The 13,062-nt window shown below is 42.7% G+C and overlaps 3 protein-coding genes across 17 annotated transcripts in view; 2 read left to right on the forward strand and 1 right to left on the reverse strand.

Moving 5' to 3' along the window:
• The first annotated feature begins 75 nt into the window (after positions 1–75).
• larp7 (La ribonucleoprotein 7, transcriptional regulator) lies at positions 76–5,392 on the forward strand. The gene is made up of 13 exons (XM_047573304.1): positions 76–191; positions 638–852; positions 959–1,059; positions 1,185–1,268; positions 1,369–1,533; positions 1,636–1,738; positions 2,073–2,384; positions 2,512–2,665; positions 2,769–2,911; positions 3,814–3,926; positions 4,064–4,223; positions 4,461–4,552; positions 5,178–5,392. Exons 2-13 carry the CDS (start codon positions 651–653, stop codon positions 5,253–5,255), a joined length of 1,707 nt encoding a protein of 568 aa, XP_047429260.1. The 5' UTR covers positions 76–191; positions 638–650; the 3' UTR covers positions 5,256–5,392.
• Positions 5,393–5,793: 401 nt separating this feature from the next.
• Positions 5,794–8,178, reverse strand: LOC124998780. The gene is made up of 5 exons (XM_047573316.1): positions 7,905–8,178; positions 7,414–7,822; positions 6,980–7,144; positions 6,588–6,745; positions 5,794–6,507 (listed from the first exon to the last, which is right to left on the reverse strand). Exons 2-5 carry the CDS (start codon positions 7,497–7,499, stop codon positions 6,092–6,094), a joined length of 825 nt encoding a protein of 274 aa, XP_047429272.1. The 5' UTR covers positions 7,500–7,822; positions 7,905–8,178; the 3' UTR covers positions 5,794–6,091.
• A 1,890-nt stretch (positions 8,179–10,068) lies between these two features.
• Positions 10,069–13,062, forward strand: part of LOC125017430 (collagen alpha-1(XXV) chain) — a 147,262-nt gene continuing 144,268 nt past the window's right edge. For all 15 annotated transcript variants that reach the window (XM_047600595.1, XM_047600606.1, XM_047600576.1 and 12 more), the window contains exons 1-2: positions 10,069–10,753; positions 10,927–10,996. In XM_047600595.1, coding sequence (XP_047456551.1) covers positions 10,454–10,753; positions 10,927–10,996 — 370 coding nt within the window. In that variant the 5' untranslated portion in view covers positions 10,069–10,453. The remainder of the gene's footprint in view (positions 10,754–10,926; positions 10,997–13,062) is intronic.

The raw sequence follows: 13,062 nt of genomic DNA on the forward strand, positions 1-13,062 counted from the left end.
GTGAACATGCTTTTATTTTTTTGTTTTGGAAAATGCAACGGACGTTGAGTAAATGGTTCGCTTTTATGACGTAATAACTCTGCGACACTACGAAGCCCAGCCGTCTGTATGAAGATAGCCAGCTAGCACCAGTTTTATGTAGTTTTTGTTAATGCGGTATCATTTTGGATTGCTCTCTCGGCTTAAACAGGGTGAGATCCGTTAATTGTGTTTGGTAGCGTCTCTTGGGTGTATAGGGAGGGTTTTACGGATTTCAAAACGTATGTACGACTGCAGGATTTTTAAAATGTGACTACCCGCGAATTCCCAATTACTAACTGCGAAGTTAGTGATAGCTAGCAAACAATCGACTAAGCGTTCGCAGATAATATAGTGGAGAAATATTAAGCTAATTGTATTTTTACCTACTCATATTATGAATTTACCATTATTGATAAGTGGTGTTAAAGGGGCGTGTGCAGCATGAGTGTTGTGTAGTGCACACAGCACTTATGTATTGAACACTTTATATATGTCTGTTTGTCATTTAAAAACTAGCCAGGGCTTCGTGTAATTATACCCAAAAACTAAAACACTGTATACAAAACTGGAGTTTTTAAATCTCATTGTAATAGTGTGTTACTGATGTGTGTTGCAGTCCTGTCTTCAGGATGATAAACACAGAGAGGGGAGCTGGCGATGCCAGTGCTGCAGAATCCAGCAGTAAGGTCAAGGACATAGAAAAAAAGAAGAGGTCCCGAGTCAAACATCTGCTGGCTGATGTGAAGAAGCAAGTGGAATTCTGGTTCGGAGACGTCAACCTTCACAAGGATCGCTTTCTGAAAAAGCTCATTGATGACTCGGAGGAGGGCTGTAAGGGCCAAAGCGTGCACAAAATAAACCATATATGTCTGTATGTCTGTTTATAATTTGTCTTGATTTGGATTTTGTCTTTAACTTTGAATTACATTTGTTGTAGATGTTGATTTGTCTGTGTTGGCAAACTTCAATCGAATGAAGGAGCTGACTACTGACACAAAGCTGATTGCCAGAGCGTTGAAAAATTCTTCGGTTGTTGAGGTATTAGATGCAGATCATTTTATTTATTTATTTATTTTTTTTGTAAATGTCACAGTGTCGGCGTAATTTGAGAGTTAATGTATGGTCCAGATTTCAGCACAAGTGAACGCGTTTCTGGGTTTCAGACTAACCTCGAGGGAACTAAAGTGAGACGTCAACTCCCAATTGGAGACAAACCAAATGACGAAGACGGCCGCACAGTCTATGTGGTAAGAAACATTTAAAATATTATATTTCATGTGATGTGCCTTTCATCACAGCATTATTACATCACAAAATAATACTGTTTTTTTTTTCTTTTGTTATAAGGAACTCTTGCCCAAGGACGTGACACACAGCTGGATAGAAAGAGTGTTTACCAAATGTGGGAATGTGGTTTATATTAGCATCCCCAGATACAGGTCCACTGGTGACCCCAAGGGCTTCGCTTTTGTCGAGTTCGAGAGAGAAGAGGAAGCGCAGAAAGCCATAGAGGTGAACACTTAACAAATAGCTTGTGAGTCGTGTGAATTTGGGAGTTGTTTTTGATCGATGAAACCCCGTGGGAAATTTGTTGTTGCGTTTCTTTTCAAACAGATGCTGAACAATCCTCCTGAAGACGCACCTAGGAAACCAGGGATCTTTCCCAAGACTAAAAGTGGGAAGACTATTCCACTCCCTGCTGACAGTGCACAATCAGGTACAGTTCACAGGGTTGGAAACTTGTTTTAATTACAGTATGTAACGTGGATAGTGCAGATCTAATGTGGTAGGGGCTAATCCATGACTCAGAAATTCTAATTATGATAATACACCGAGTCTGAACATGCCAAGCTTGTGATTAAATGGATTTGTCACATGCTAGCCAGCACAGTTTGGATGTTAACATTATTTCTATGAAGTCTAATGCAAACTAACATACTTTTTACATGTCATGAGATAATGAAGTCCATTTAGTCCATTTGCTGCTAGGATATCAAGTAAACATGTGCTACACACCTTATTTCTCCCCATTTTACATTGGTGGACTACAGGTGAAGAAGAAGAGAAGAAAAAGAAGAAGAAGAAGAAAAAGAAAGAAGGTGCGACAGGTCAGACATCTACACAAGAAGTCAAAGAGCAAGCGATGGAAGCGGAACCGTCCGAGCAAAAGCAGAAGCACTCGGCAGCAGTGGAGGATTCTGGACCCGAGTTCGCAGACGCTCCGAAAATATCGGGCAAATTGTCCGAGAAAAAAAGACGACGGTCGCAGACAGCGGAGGGGTCTGAAAGTGACGTGCCATCGAAGATAAGAAAAACCAGTGAGAGTGAATCTAGAGAGAAGGAGAAAGATGTAGCAACGAGTGGTTAGTAATCACAGTCTATGAACGGTTAAAGATGTCGTGATTTCACAATTTAGGCATGCTTGAAGAATGACTCCACAGTTTTACAGTAGTGAAACCAGCAATATATTAACTGTTATTCCCCTCGTAGATTCGCCCAGTAAGAGTGACACGCAGGGTGGAGTTGAGAAGGGGAAAGAAAACAGAGATGATGCAAACGTCAAAGCAAAGAGGAAGAGAAAAAAGAAGCACAAAGAGAAACTGAAGATCGGGGAAGAAGTCATCCCGCTCCGGGTTCTGTCGAAGTAAAAGCTCGCATCCCTTTTTTTGTTTTCGTATGTTAACACGTGAAATGATATTTGAAAATTCCCCTTTTTAACTGCAATCGCTTTATTTGTCTTCATTAAGGAAAGAGTGGCTTCAGCTGAAGGACGAGTACCTGACGTTGCAGAAGCGCAGCATGGCGACCCTGAAGAAGTGCATCAGTAAGATGGAACAGAAGGAGCACGCGAATCGAATGGAGACGGACCGCGGGCCTCAAGATGCAGATGGTGAGTTTCACCTCAAATGTGTCACTGATTCATAATGAAAATAAATACACGCAAGTGGTGCCCAGGTGCGAGTCAAAAACACACAACTGATGAAACCCGTAAAATTTCCATATCTGTTTGGCCCGTTTTGCCACGTAATAAAAGAAAATGGAAACAAGGGAAGATTTCATGTGAACCAAAAGTGCTGAGATGTACAAACACACCACATGGAATCAAAAACTGCTTTGGGGGGGGGAAATGTGTTCCTTTAAAACTATTTAAAAAATGTACACAACCTGTCTGTTCCGTGTTGGACATTTACATTTCGTATGTAGTGACATCACTGAAGACAACGTTGGGACAGTTAAAGCTGTAGATCACATGACATTAGACTTAGCGACGTGACACACGAAGCCCTTTTCCTGACAGTGCGTCTCTTACAATTTATACTGGTCAGCTGTTGAAATTCTGTCTATGTTTGTTGTGGCAACGTTCAAAGTTTACAGCTTTATCTCAGTTAAACTTTAAGATTCACAACTATTTTCACGACCTCGATCATCTAGAATGAATGAACTGTGGAAGAGCTGATGAGCGTGACTCAGGAGACTCCCGCTCTGTGTCACGGTTTGTGGCTCTTTCCAGCGAAGTGCGTAATGAATACAGGCTACTGCCACCTGCTGGTGTGAAGAGTTATTGCCTTTGACGCAGGTGCAGAACAAACACCAAACCTTAAACCCACTGATAGTGGAAGTAAACAACATTGACCGTGTTGTGACAGTTCATTGTTCTGATGGGAATTCGTGTGGATGTTACTTCGCCATGTACCACCCACCTAGATCAGTCCAGAGAGCGACGGAATAGGATTTGCGAGATTGATACCGTTTGTTTACATCGGTAACGTTGACCTGTGTTCTTTTGCGTAGTCAAGAAGAGCAGCGAAGGTGAAAAAGCAGCCAAGCAGGGTCCTCAGTTCACCAGCGGCGTCATCGTGAAGATCACGGACATCAAGCCGCTGCCAGAGAGGAAGATCATCAAAGTACAGGACACACCTTCTCATCCGCTTTTAATGACACTCCACCACTACCATCTGTAGTTGGTTATTAAGTTATGAAAATTCACACACTGGATTTGAGTTACATTATAGAACATTAATGTCCTTTTTTTTATGTGCAGGAAGCTTTGAGTAAGATATCTCCAGTGGCCTACATCGACATCTTGGAGGGAGACGCTGAAGGTCACATCCGTTTTCACACCCCAGACGAAGCAAAAGCCGTCAGTGACCGGAAATCAGAGCTGCACAAAAAGCACAACTGGAACCTTGAGATTCTTTCAGGTATGAGTTCTGTCATTCTTTATATTACTTTGTGCTTGCCCCCCCCACGTTGTAGCCCTACACGAGCGGAGGATGCAGATGGCCGAGCTAGCCGTTCGGTTTCCATAATTGATGACGGGTGAAAATAATTTAGTGGGCGAGCAGACATCAGCTTATCTCAAGCTCTGCATATTTAGAAAGGCCTCGTAACGAGTCAGTTTCAATTATCCGTGCTGTCGCTTCAATTCCTTTTTAAAGGTGACCACGAGCAGAGATACTGGCAGAAGATCCTGGTGGACCGACAGGGCAAACTGAATCGGCCGAGAGAAAAGAAGAGAGGCACAGAAAAGGTGAGATCAGTCAGTTCATTAGGTACACGAGTGGAAAAGAAATGCGTTTTTAATTTCAAAAAAAAAAGAAAAAAAAAAGCACTAAATCCTAGTTTCTTAAAGAACATGGTATTAAGCTTTTATTTAAAAGAACTGAGGGCTGTTTATTGTTTGTGTGTTGTACTATCTGTTATATTCAGTGAGCTAGGCTTAACATCAGAAACATTTAGTGTTCAGTTCGATCCAAATAACAAAACCACAAATTTCATTCTCCAAAATGATCGTTGAGTTGAACAGTCATCAAGGGGAATTTAGTGCAGTTACATTAAAATGCATTCACTTTCAGTTGTGTTCCTAATAAAGTGGCAAGTGAGTTATTTACTCCATGTAAAAATAGTAAAATGATGTGAAATGTAATGTACAATCTGTGATGCTGCGATTACAATAAAGATGTGTATTTACAGTCTTTTTATGTATTGACAGCACAGAAACATTTTTAAATTTTGTACACATATTTTCTAAGCAGCCTGTTCTTGATACACATTAATAGTTTAACACACCCACTCACATGCCATGCACATATGTTCAAACCAGCTGTTGTTTATCCGCTGTCGCATCTTATCTCTGTTTTCTTGTCGCACCTCAGCTCATATCCAAAGCCGAAAAAATCATCATGGCCCGAGCCAAGGAGGCTAATAAGCACATCCGCTTCCAAGAAGACTGAAAGTATTATTACTATTTTTTTTTTGTTGTTTTTTTTTTTGCCAAGCGCACAGGTTTAACTCTGTGGACTTGATGTGATTTTGAATGGAGGGGGCAGTTGGTGTTAACGTGTCCTGAGCTGGAAGAGAATGGAAACTTGAACAAGAATGAGTTAGTTCAGATGTCCCCTCTTTTCTTGTTTCTTGTTTGCACTGGATCCCGAGACAACACGACTTGCTGCTATGCATAGAAATATTTTGGTGTATTTTCTTTCTTTTTTTTTTTTTTATTAAAATCCCTTTTTTTAAAGAAAAGAATATTGATTACAGATGTAAATATAATTGATTTAAAAGTTCTCCCAGTAAAGAAGTGGACACTTTTTTTTTTTTTTTTTAAATAAATGTCATCATCATTAACAGTTGGTTGTGTGAATTGAACTATATGTATATAAATTACTTCAGATAAAATGTTCAATTATCATCCACATTTAGCGGTTTAAACGTGTTGCAGTGCCCACGAGACGCTGACAGGTTTGAAAATAGCTGCCGTTACACAATCTCATTACCATTCGTGCTTTTATTGCTGCAGAGTTGGAAGCTACGCGAGGACGTGTGAAGCCTTAGCTTCTCTGAGAAAACTGTGTTGCTGCTGACTGTTTGTTGGGCCTGGGATGGCTTCACACAGCCAGCAGTTACACATCTGTCCATGTAGCTGGACCGGCACATCCTGGCTTCTTGGCCTCTGTACAGTTACACGCGGTGGTTTTGTTCATTTTAAGCTGTGGGTCTTTCCCTGCGAGGGTTTCTTGCTTTTGTCCCTGGTTTGCATGGGTGGCGAGGTTGGCTTTGACGTCCTGGGTCATCTGTGCCGGGATTGGATTTTGTGATCTGCTGGTGGACCCGACCTTCTCACGTGGCCGTGGAACTTAGTTTCAAGAGTCCAGTTACTGAATTGCTTTAAGAATTCACTGGCTTCACTTATAAGTTCTCTGTTTACGTCCCAAGCCGGCTTCGCTCCGAAGACACATGCGCTAGTGGCTGGACGACTTCGTTGGTTTGGACAGCGGCCCTCGCCTTGCGGGATCTTGGCCGTGTAGTCCGCTCTGTAGCTGGTGATGCTTTCAAAAGGTTTTGGTTCTTTGTTCCGTGAGGCCCGGTTGGAGTTTGCCGTCGTGGACTGTTTTTCGTCGTGGGGACTGAATCCTTGCTTGACTGTCAAGTTGTCTTCCAGCTTGAACGGCTTCCGCTTGGGCACTTTCCAAGCTTTGAAGCAATCTGGAAAGAGAGACGGTGGATTTCTTTAGAAGTTTGCTGTGTTTGTAACGTCTCCCAGTGGCGATCTTGCAGTCGCTTACCGTTGTATATAGTCGTGAAGTCAATCTCGGGTGGCGTCTGGTTCTCTTGCTCAGAGCTGACCAGGTTGCTTCTGCGTCTCTTGAAGTCTTTGGCTGGTGCTGGTGGACATGGGGCCGCTGATGAATGACTCATCCATTTGTGGGAGACGTAGAAAGATCTGAAATACACACTTACTATGTGAAATATGTCAGTTTTGCTTTAGTTCTGAGTGGTTCACCCAAACACTATCTGAAGCTTCCTTCATTTCTCAGATCAACCAGGACTTATCTCCACATACAACTATCCACGCTCCCCTAACGGTTTTCAAAGGTACAACTGACCATATAGTACATATAATGTTTACTACAATTATTCTGTAATTGTGTTATGATTTTGTCATTTGTAGAAGTACCTATATTGGGAGGTATCCGCACTAGTGCCCTTCAGTTGATGGTATGGGCGTTGGATTTTTGAAGTTGAGACGATTGTTGAGTAGCAGCTGGGTTGCAGGAACCTCTCCCGGTACTCTGTGGTCATGGAGACCTGTTTCTGGGCTCTCTTAGAGTCGGGCTGCCTCCTGGACACCAAGGCAAGGTTTTATTTATTTTATTTTTGAAACACAATAGGTTCATGCACAGGAGTACAAGACTGTCAGTTCAAATGACCACATCATTAAGAAGCTTTTAGTTTTTGGTGCATGAGCTAGGGCTTCCTGTCTTTTCATAAGAGACAGTTCCATGCATCAAAGTTGAAAATACACAAGCTCGTACATCGTTTTGCCTTTAAACTCAATCAAATTGTTTTTGTCTACAAACAAAACTTAACAGCCAGGCCAGTTGGGCTCACCTGACGGTTGCGGTCTGCTGGTCCCCGTTATGTTGAGCCTTCTGCTGCTTCTTACGGGGCATCGCTGCACCCCGGGAGTCTGGCATCCTGTGGCCGTCGCAGTCTGCTCTCTTGACTCTTGCGCCGCGCACAGGCCTGCTACCTATGAATTATTGACCGCAGCAACATGGGCTTGAAGGAGGGTAGCTTCTAAAAATAAACACCGGCTCGTTGCTCTCTAGCTGCGGGTCTGGTTATCGAGGCGAGGACGCTGCACGTGATGATGCGTTTTTTTTTTTTTTTTTGGCGCGTATGAGGATTCAAAACAAAACACACGACCACTTTAAAAGTCAACTTTTTTTTTTTTTTAAATCATGCTTTTAGTCGGTATGTGGACTGCAACGTGACTTGGTCGCCAGATTCCCTCCATCTGTCACAGAGAGAGAGAGGACTTAAGCCTGCACACTTACCGGGGAATAGCCTTAAAACATAAAAAATAAATAAATACTGACCCGTTGATCTTGTGACCTTCCGCTCATTTTTTATTAATTTATTTTTTTATAACAGATGTTGAAGTCTGGAGCACGGATGATAAATTTACAAGATGTGTGCTATGAGTTGTTAGTCCGCTAGATGGCGACCACGCATTGAAAAGGAACCATTAAGCCTATTAAGTTTTAATTTGGAGAAATCATTAGCCTACTATAGTGGACGGTGTCCGAGGTTAGACTAAAATATGTCTAGAATTGGAAAAATATTTTTATATGGCCTATGTATTTTCCAACCTGTATTTTCCAACCTTACACAACTGCAGAAACAACAACAATACCGCCGACCTCCCCACAAGGAACGCATAATTATGCAAATTAAGTAACCACCTGGAAATAAGCACGGGTTCATGGACAATAGACACTTTTTTGTGTTAAATCAAGGACCATGTGTTGCGGATGCGAGCTCAGCGGAATGGCTGTGGCACTAAACAGAACAGGGCCGCAATTAGATTAAATCAGCTACACCTGCTTTCACCGATTTGACACGCCAGAATAGCTGCTTCTGCCGTGTAACTCGTGGAAGTGGGTTCACTTTAGTTGATCAGAGGTTTATTCAGAATGAAATTACATCGGAACTAATCTGCCAGTAAGAATTCCGAGAGTAATTTGTTCTGCCCTAACAGGTGCAACAGTGCGGCCCTCACTTGAAGAATCGTAATCAGGTAAGGGAAAAAGAAAACCACGTGCACATCCACAGTGGGTTTTCCTTAATATGTATGAAGCGATAGTGAAGTTGTTTTGTTGGATTTTTTTCTTTGACTTGATAAAGGTTTCGACGGCCCCTCCTCGTAAAAGAAATGCATTTCCATACACAACTGATTGATTAGTTGTGGAACGTAACAACACAAAGAGGCGAGCGCCTGCTCTTTAAACCATGAGTCAAATCCACACCGATAACTCTGGTGCTGTGCCTGCACTGCACTGCACTCCACTCACATCCCTCATTTTGAGTTATTCGATGCGAAGTTGTATTAAAATGTAAAAGGAACCGCAGAATTAGAAGTCAGGTCAGACGAGGATTTATGGATATTTGAAGTCCCGACGCATTTAGAATTTCTGACCGCATCTGAAAAACACTCCACTTTTCAGCATCACTCGGAAAACTTTTTGACATCTGAAGGCGACTGAACCATGCAGAGTGCACTTCTCCTTCAAAGAAACTCGACTGTGTTTTGCACAACAAAAGAAAGCGAAATGAAATATGGTGTCATTTCGAAACTCTGAGGTGATTCTTTGGTTTTGCTGCTCTGGCAGATGGCTGCGGGTTTGACAGCCGTCGCTGTTCATGAAATCCTAGATTTAAACCAACGCAAGTGAAAAGCAACAACGTGCACGTCACTGTAAAATTATAACCCTCACGTCTGATGCGTTTTTGGGGAGCTCTAGTAATACTGATGTGTTTACGTGAGCCGGAGGGTGGTGCCAAAGCACAGCAAATGCAAATACATTCTTATTGTTTCTGTCAAAAATGAACTGTTCCTGTAGAGTGTGGGTTAGAGAGGACGCAAAGTGCAAGATCCTGATTAGACTGTGGCAGAAATTAGAAGAAATTTCATCTTCATTATCCTACTTATTTATTCCTCAACAGCATGAGAAGTGATTTACGAAGAAGTCATTGTGCTCGCAGTGTAATAATTGGATAGGTATACCTCCATGCTAATTAACATCTTATCAGAATCGAACTGGAAATAAGTGAGACTGGCAATCACTGGAAGCTCCTATCCGTCCCCCACCCTCAGCGTGAGAACTACTGATCACCGTTATTTGATAATATTGAACATTTTCTCTTGCAGCTTTGTGCAGGTAACCCTTAAAAGCTGAGACTTTCGGATTTTTGTGCGTTTTTACGCAGCGCCAAAAGCATGCGCTCGTTCAGAGTATACAGTTGCGCACAACAAGTTGATAACGTCACATTAATGATTTACTGTTCCTTAAACGTGTGCCCGATCTTTCGGTGTCCTCGCAATGAACCATATTAAAATGGAGTTTGTAATCCCGCGTAAGCCTCTTTACGCAGCATTCCTTTGCTCCATAACTGCACCTCGTATCGAGTGATGGCAATTGCTCTAAGGGCACAAAGGGAGTGTGGCAATAAATTATGTTAATCAGTTAGGACAGACTGGAGGCGTGTTGCTGCCTTAATGAGGGGGAGCATGCCTGCGCCATGGAAAAGCGCCGAGTGGTAATGCCGCCTCCACTACGTGCGCACTACCGTCTGCTTCCCCGGCCAGCCTTTGTACTTAACTGTGCATAATAGAATCTCCTTCTGCACCAAACTACTGTGCAAATTTCCGCGCAACAAGTTTGCAAGAGTCCCGTCAGGCAGGTTGACTCGCTGTCTTGGCTGGAGCGGAGTAGCGCTCCACGCATCTATCTGTCGCTGTCACCGCTGAAGACACTGTACGTGAACGCAGCGTCGCAGGCGCACGCTCCCGGAGCCGTGTGCCATACGTTTCGTGACTCGGCGCCAGATGCGGCTTGCTCCCAGCAGCGCGTGTAGTTGTAGTTAAATGGAGACCGCGGAGGCAAGAGGAGCATCTAAGTGCGTGGAGAAAATGGAGAAAGAAGTGGCGCACCAGAAGCGACAACACTGCCGCACGACAGCGCTGAACGTTATCACGTCTTTATGCTCAGTGGCGTCCATCGCTTTTTGCATTCTTCTGAGCATTAACGCAGCTGATATCAAGAGCCGAGTTGTGGATTTGGAGAGCGGGAAGGACGAGCACACCTTTATCCATGCCGCCGGCTACTCCACCATGGATGACTTCAATTCACTGATTCAACAAAGAGTGGACGAGCTGCTCTCTCAGGTGAAATTGCCTTTTGCACTTGCTTCCCGTGAGTTAATTGTTTTGGGGCGCGTTATTGCGCGTCGCTGCACCTGGTAAACACATCCATGCAGCTACTTAGATTTTACTTGCACATATATGAATGAAAAGTGAACTGTTCTTATTTTTATTTATTTATTTTTTCATTATTTCAGCGCTCCTATGAGAATTTTGTCAAGATACGAACGGCCAGACAAACATCACCTGAATGCAACTGCCCTCCAGGTAAAGGAAACTACTTTTCCAGTGTGTTCTGGGCGTGTGGTTGCATGGATGAGCGTGAGCTGATGCAGGAGAGGGGGGGGGAAAATGAATGGGAGATTTCATTGAAACCGGTGACACATGTATGACAGTCTGGAAAGTGTTTATAGTGTGCGTGGTGTGGCGGCTCTGCCGTGAAGGATGCAAACAGCTGACCGGTCATTACACTCACCAGAAAGAAAGGCATTTAACAGCAGTCTATACATAGAGGCGCTGAAAGATTGTTTAACTTGTTATGTTGCATGCCTGCGGGGGGGAAAAAGAAACGTGAAATTCACATTTCTCACCAGTAGATGGAAACATTTATTCCTTCTGTGCGGGTCAGCATTCTGATCATTTTAGGTCAGTCACTACAGTAGCGTGCGATATTTTACTCCAGGATGTCGCAGGGACTGGTCTAGATTTGAAATGTGAGAGCCCGTTTACATTTCAAATGTTCCAGCCATTACCGTGCCTCATTGTGGGTCACCATTCAGAGAAGACATTAAGGTCATATGCAACAGTGAAAAGATGGCTTTTTATTATTTTTACCTAGTAAGAGGTCTGTAGGTGTTTTCTATCAGTATGTAGGAAAAACTGTGAGCATATGCACCAATATCCACTCCTAAAATAAGATTCAGTTGACTGTGAAACCTAAACTATCGGCTATTTCATTAACTTTGACACTAGTTATTCAGTATATGAGCTAAGGCTATAGAAAAGGAAGGAAATAAAAGAATATTTTGACATTTTTTGAGGTGTTTATCATTGTCTAGAGCAGTCAAATAACTGTGTAGTCGTTGCAGGAAAAGAATGTGTACAGTATGTTTTTTTGTTTGTTTTTTTTAAAAACAAACTGAAGCAGTTTTTTTTTCTTAATTAGTTGAGAGAATTTGCTTTTTCCGCCAAATGAACCAATAAAACCACCAGATCATCTTAAAAATGCGTCCTTCCAAAGACGAAAGCAGGGCTGTTTTTCTCAGCTCATAAAAATGTCAGCATTCTGGAGATATATGTTTCCGAAAGAGCAGAGAGTACACGTGAATATATTTAGGATTCTGTCACACACGCATATCTGGATGTTTACTCGTAGCCTTACATTTTTTTTCATAACTTACTCCTCAAATAAATTCTTCCCAAGGTCACCAGCAATCATCCATAATTGTTAATGGTTGTCAAAAATGTTCCTCTGTTTTTTTAAAATGCGCATAAGAAGGACCTGTGTGCTATCTTGCTTTATTTTTTTATTTTTTTTGCGCCTGTGAAACTACACAGCTGACCCACTAGGACGACTGCATTCTGCAGGAAGCTGACATGGTTTCACAACTTTTTATAGTTTGATGAAGAGGGGTCAGTCTGCATCACACGACTCCAGCTGGGAATGTTGCACAGCCAAGTGTGAACATACAGTAGATGACCTTTGTGGAAGAGTCATGGTTCATAGTGCACGTTGGATTATTTAATGGAAAATCCAGGTGCCTGCGAACATCTGCACCACGGAGAAGATGTGAAGTCCCGGCCAAAAGCTACTGCTCCGTAGTGGCCTCTGACCTCGCGGTTGGGGAGAAGATTCACCACATAGAAATGGCGACCCAATAAAATTGGGATTACATCTGCTATAATCAGACATGAGTGAAAGAGGGAAGTGATAATCCTGAATGAATTGGCGCAACTCTTTCGTTTTCACAGGCGGCGTATCGACTGCTAATGACTCATCTGCTGAGTGGGCATGCCTGAATTAATGAGCCAGAAGTACTGGAAGTATTAACCATAATGAGACTCTCCCAATCACGCTGCTCTCTGTTCTCAATCCCTATCATATGTCTGCTATTTATTTTCTCCCACCACATTTCTGCAAAGGGCAGAAATAAAACAATGAAAACATTTCACATGAAATGAAGCGCGACGATGCTAAGACCGAGGCGGCACCGAGTTTGATCCTGAAAGCTGGCAACAAGTCCGGCTGCCTGAACTATGACTTCATACGCTGTATATCATCAGCGCACTTTGAAGAGGCTGCAGTGCATTTTAATGTTGTGATCTTCATTCAG

The sequence above is a fragment of the Mugil cephalus genome, chromosome 1 (assembly GCF_022458985.1).
Source record: "Mugil cephalus isolate CIBA_MC_2020 chromosome 1, CIBA_Mcephalus_1.1, whole genome shotgun sequence".
Taxonomy (NCBI): Eukaryota; Metazoa; Chordata; class Actinopteri; order Mugiliformes; family Mugilidae; genus Mugil; species Mugil cephalus.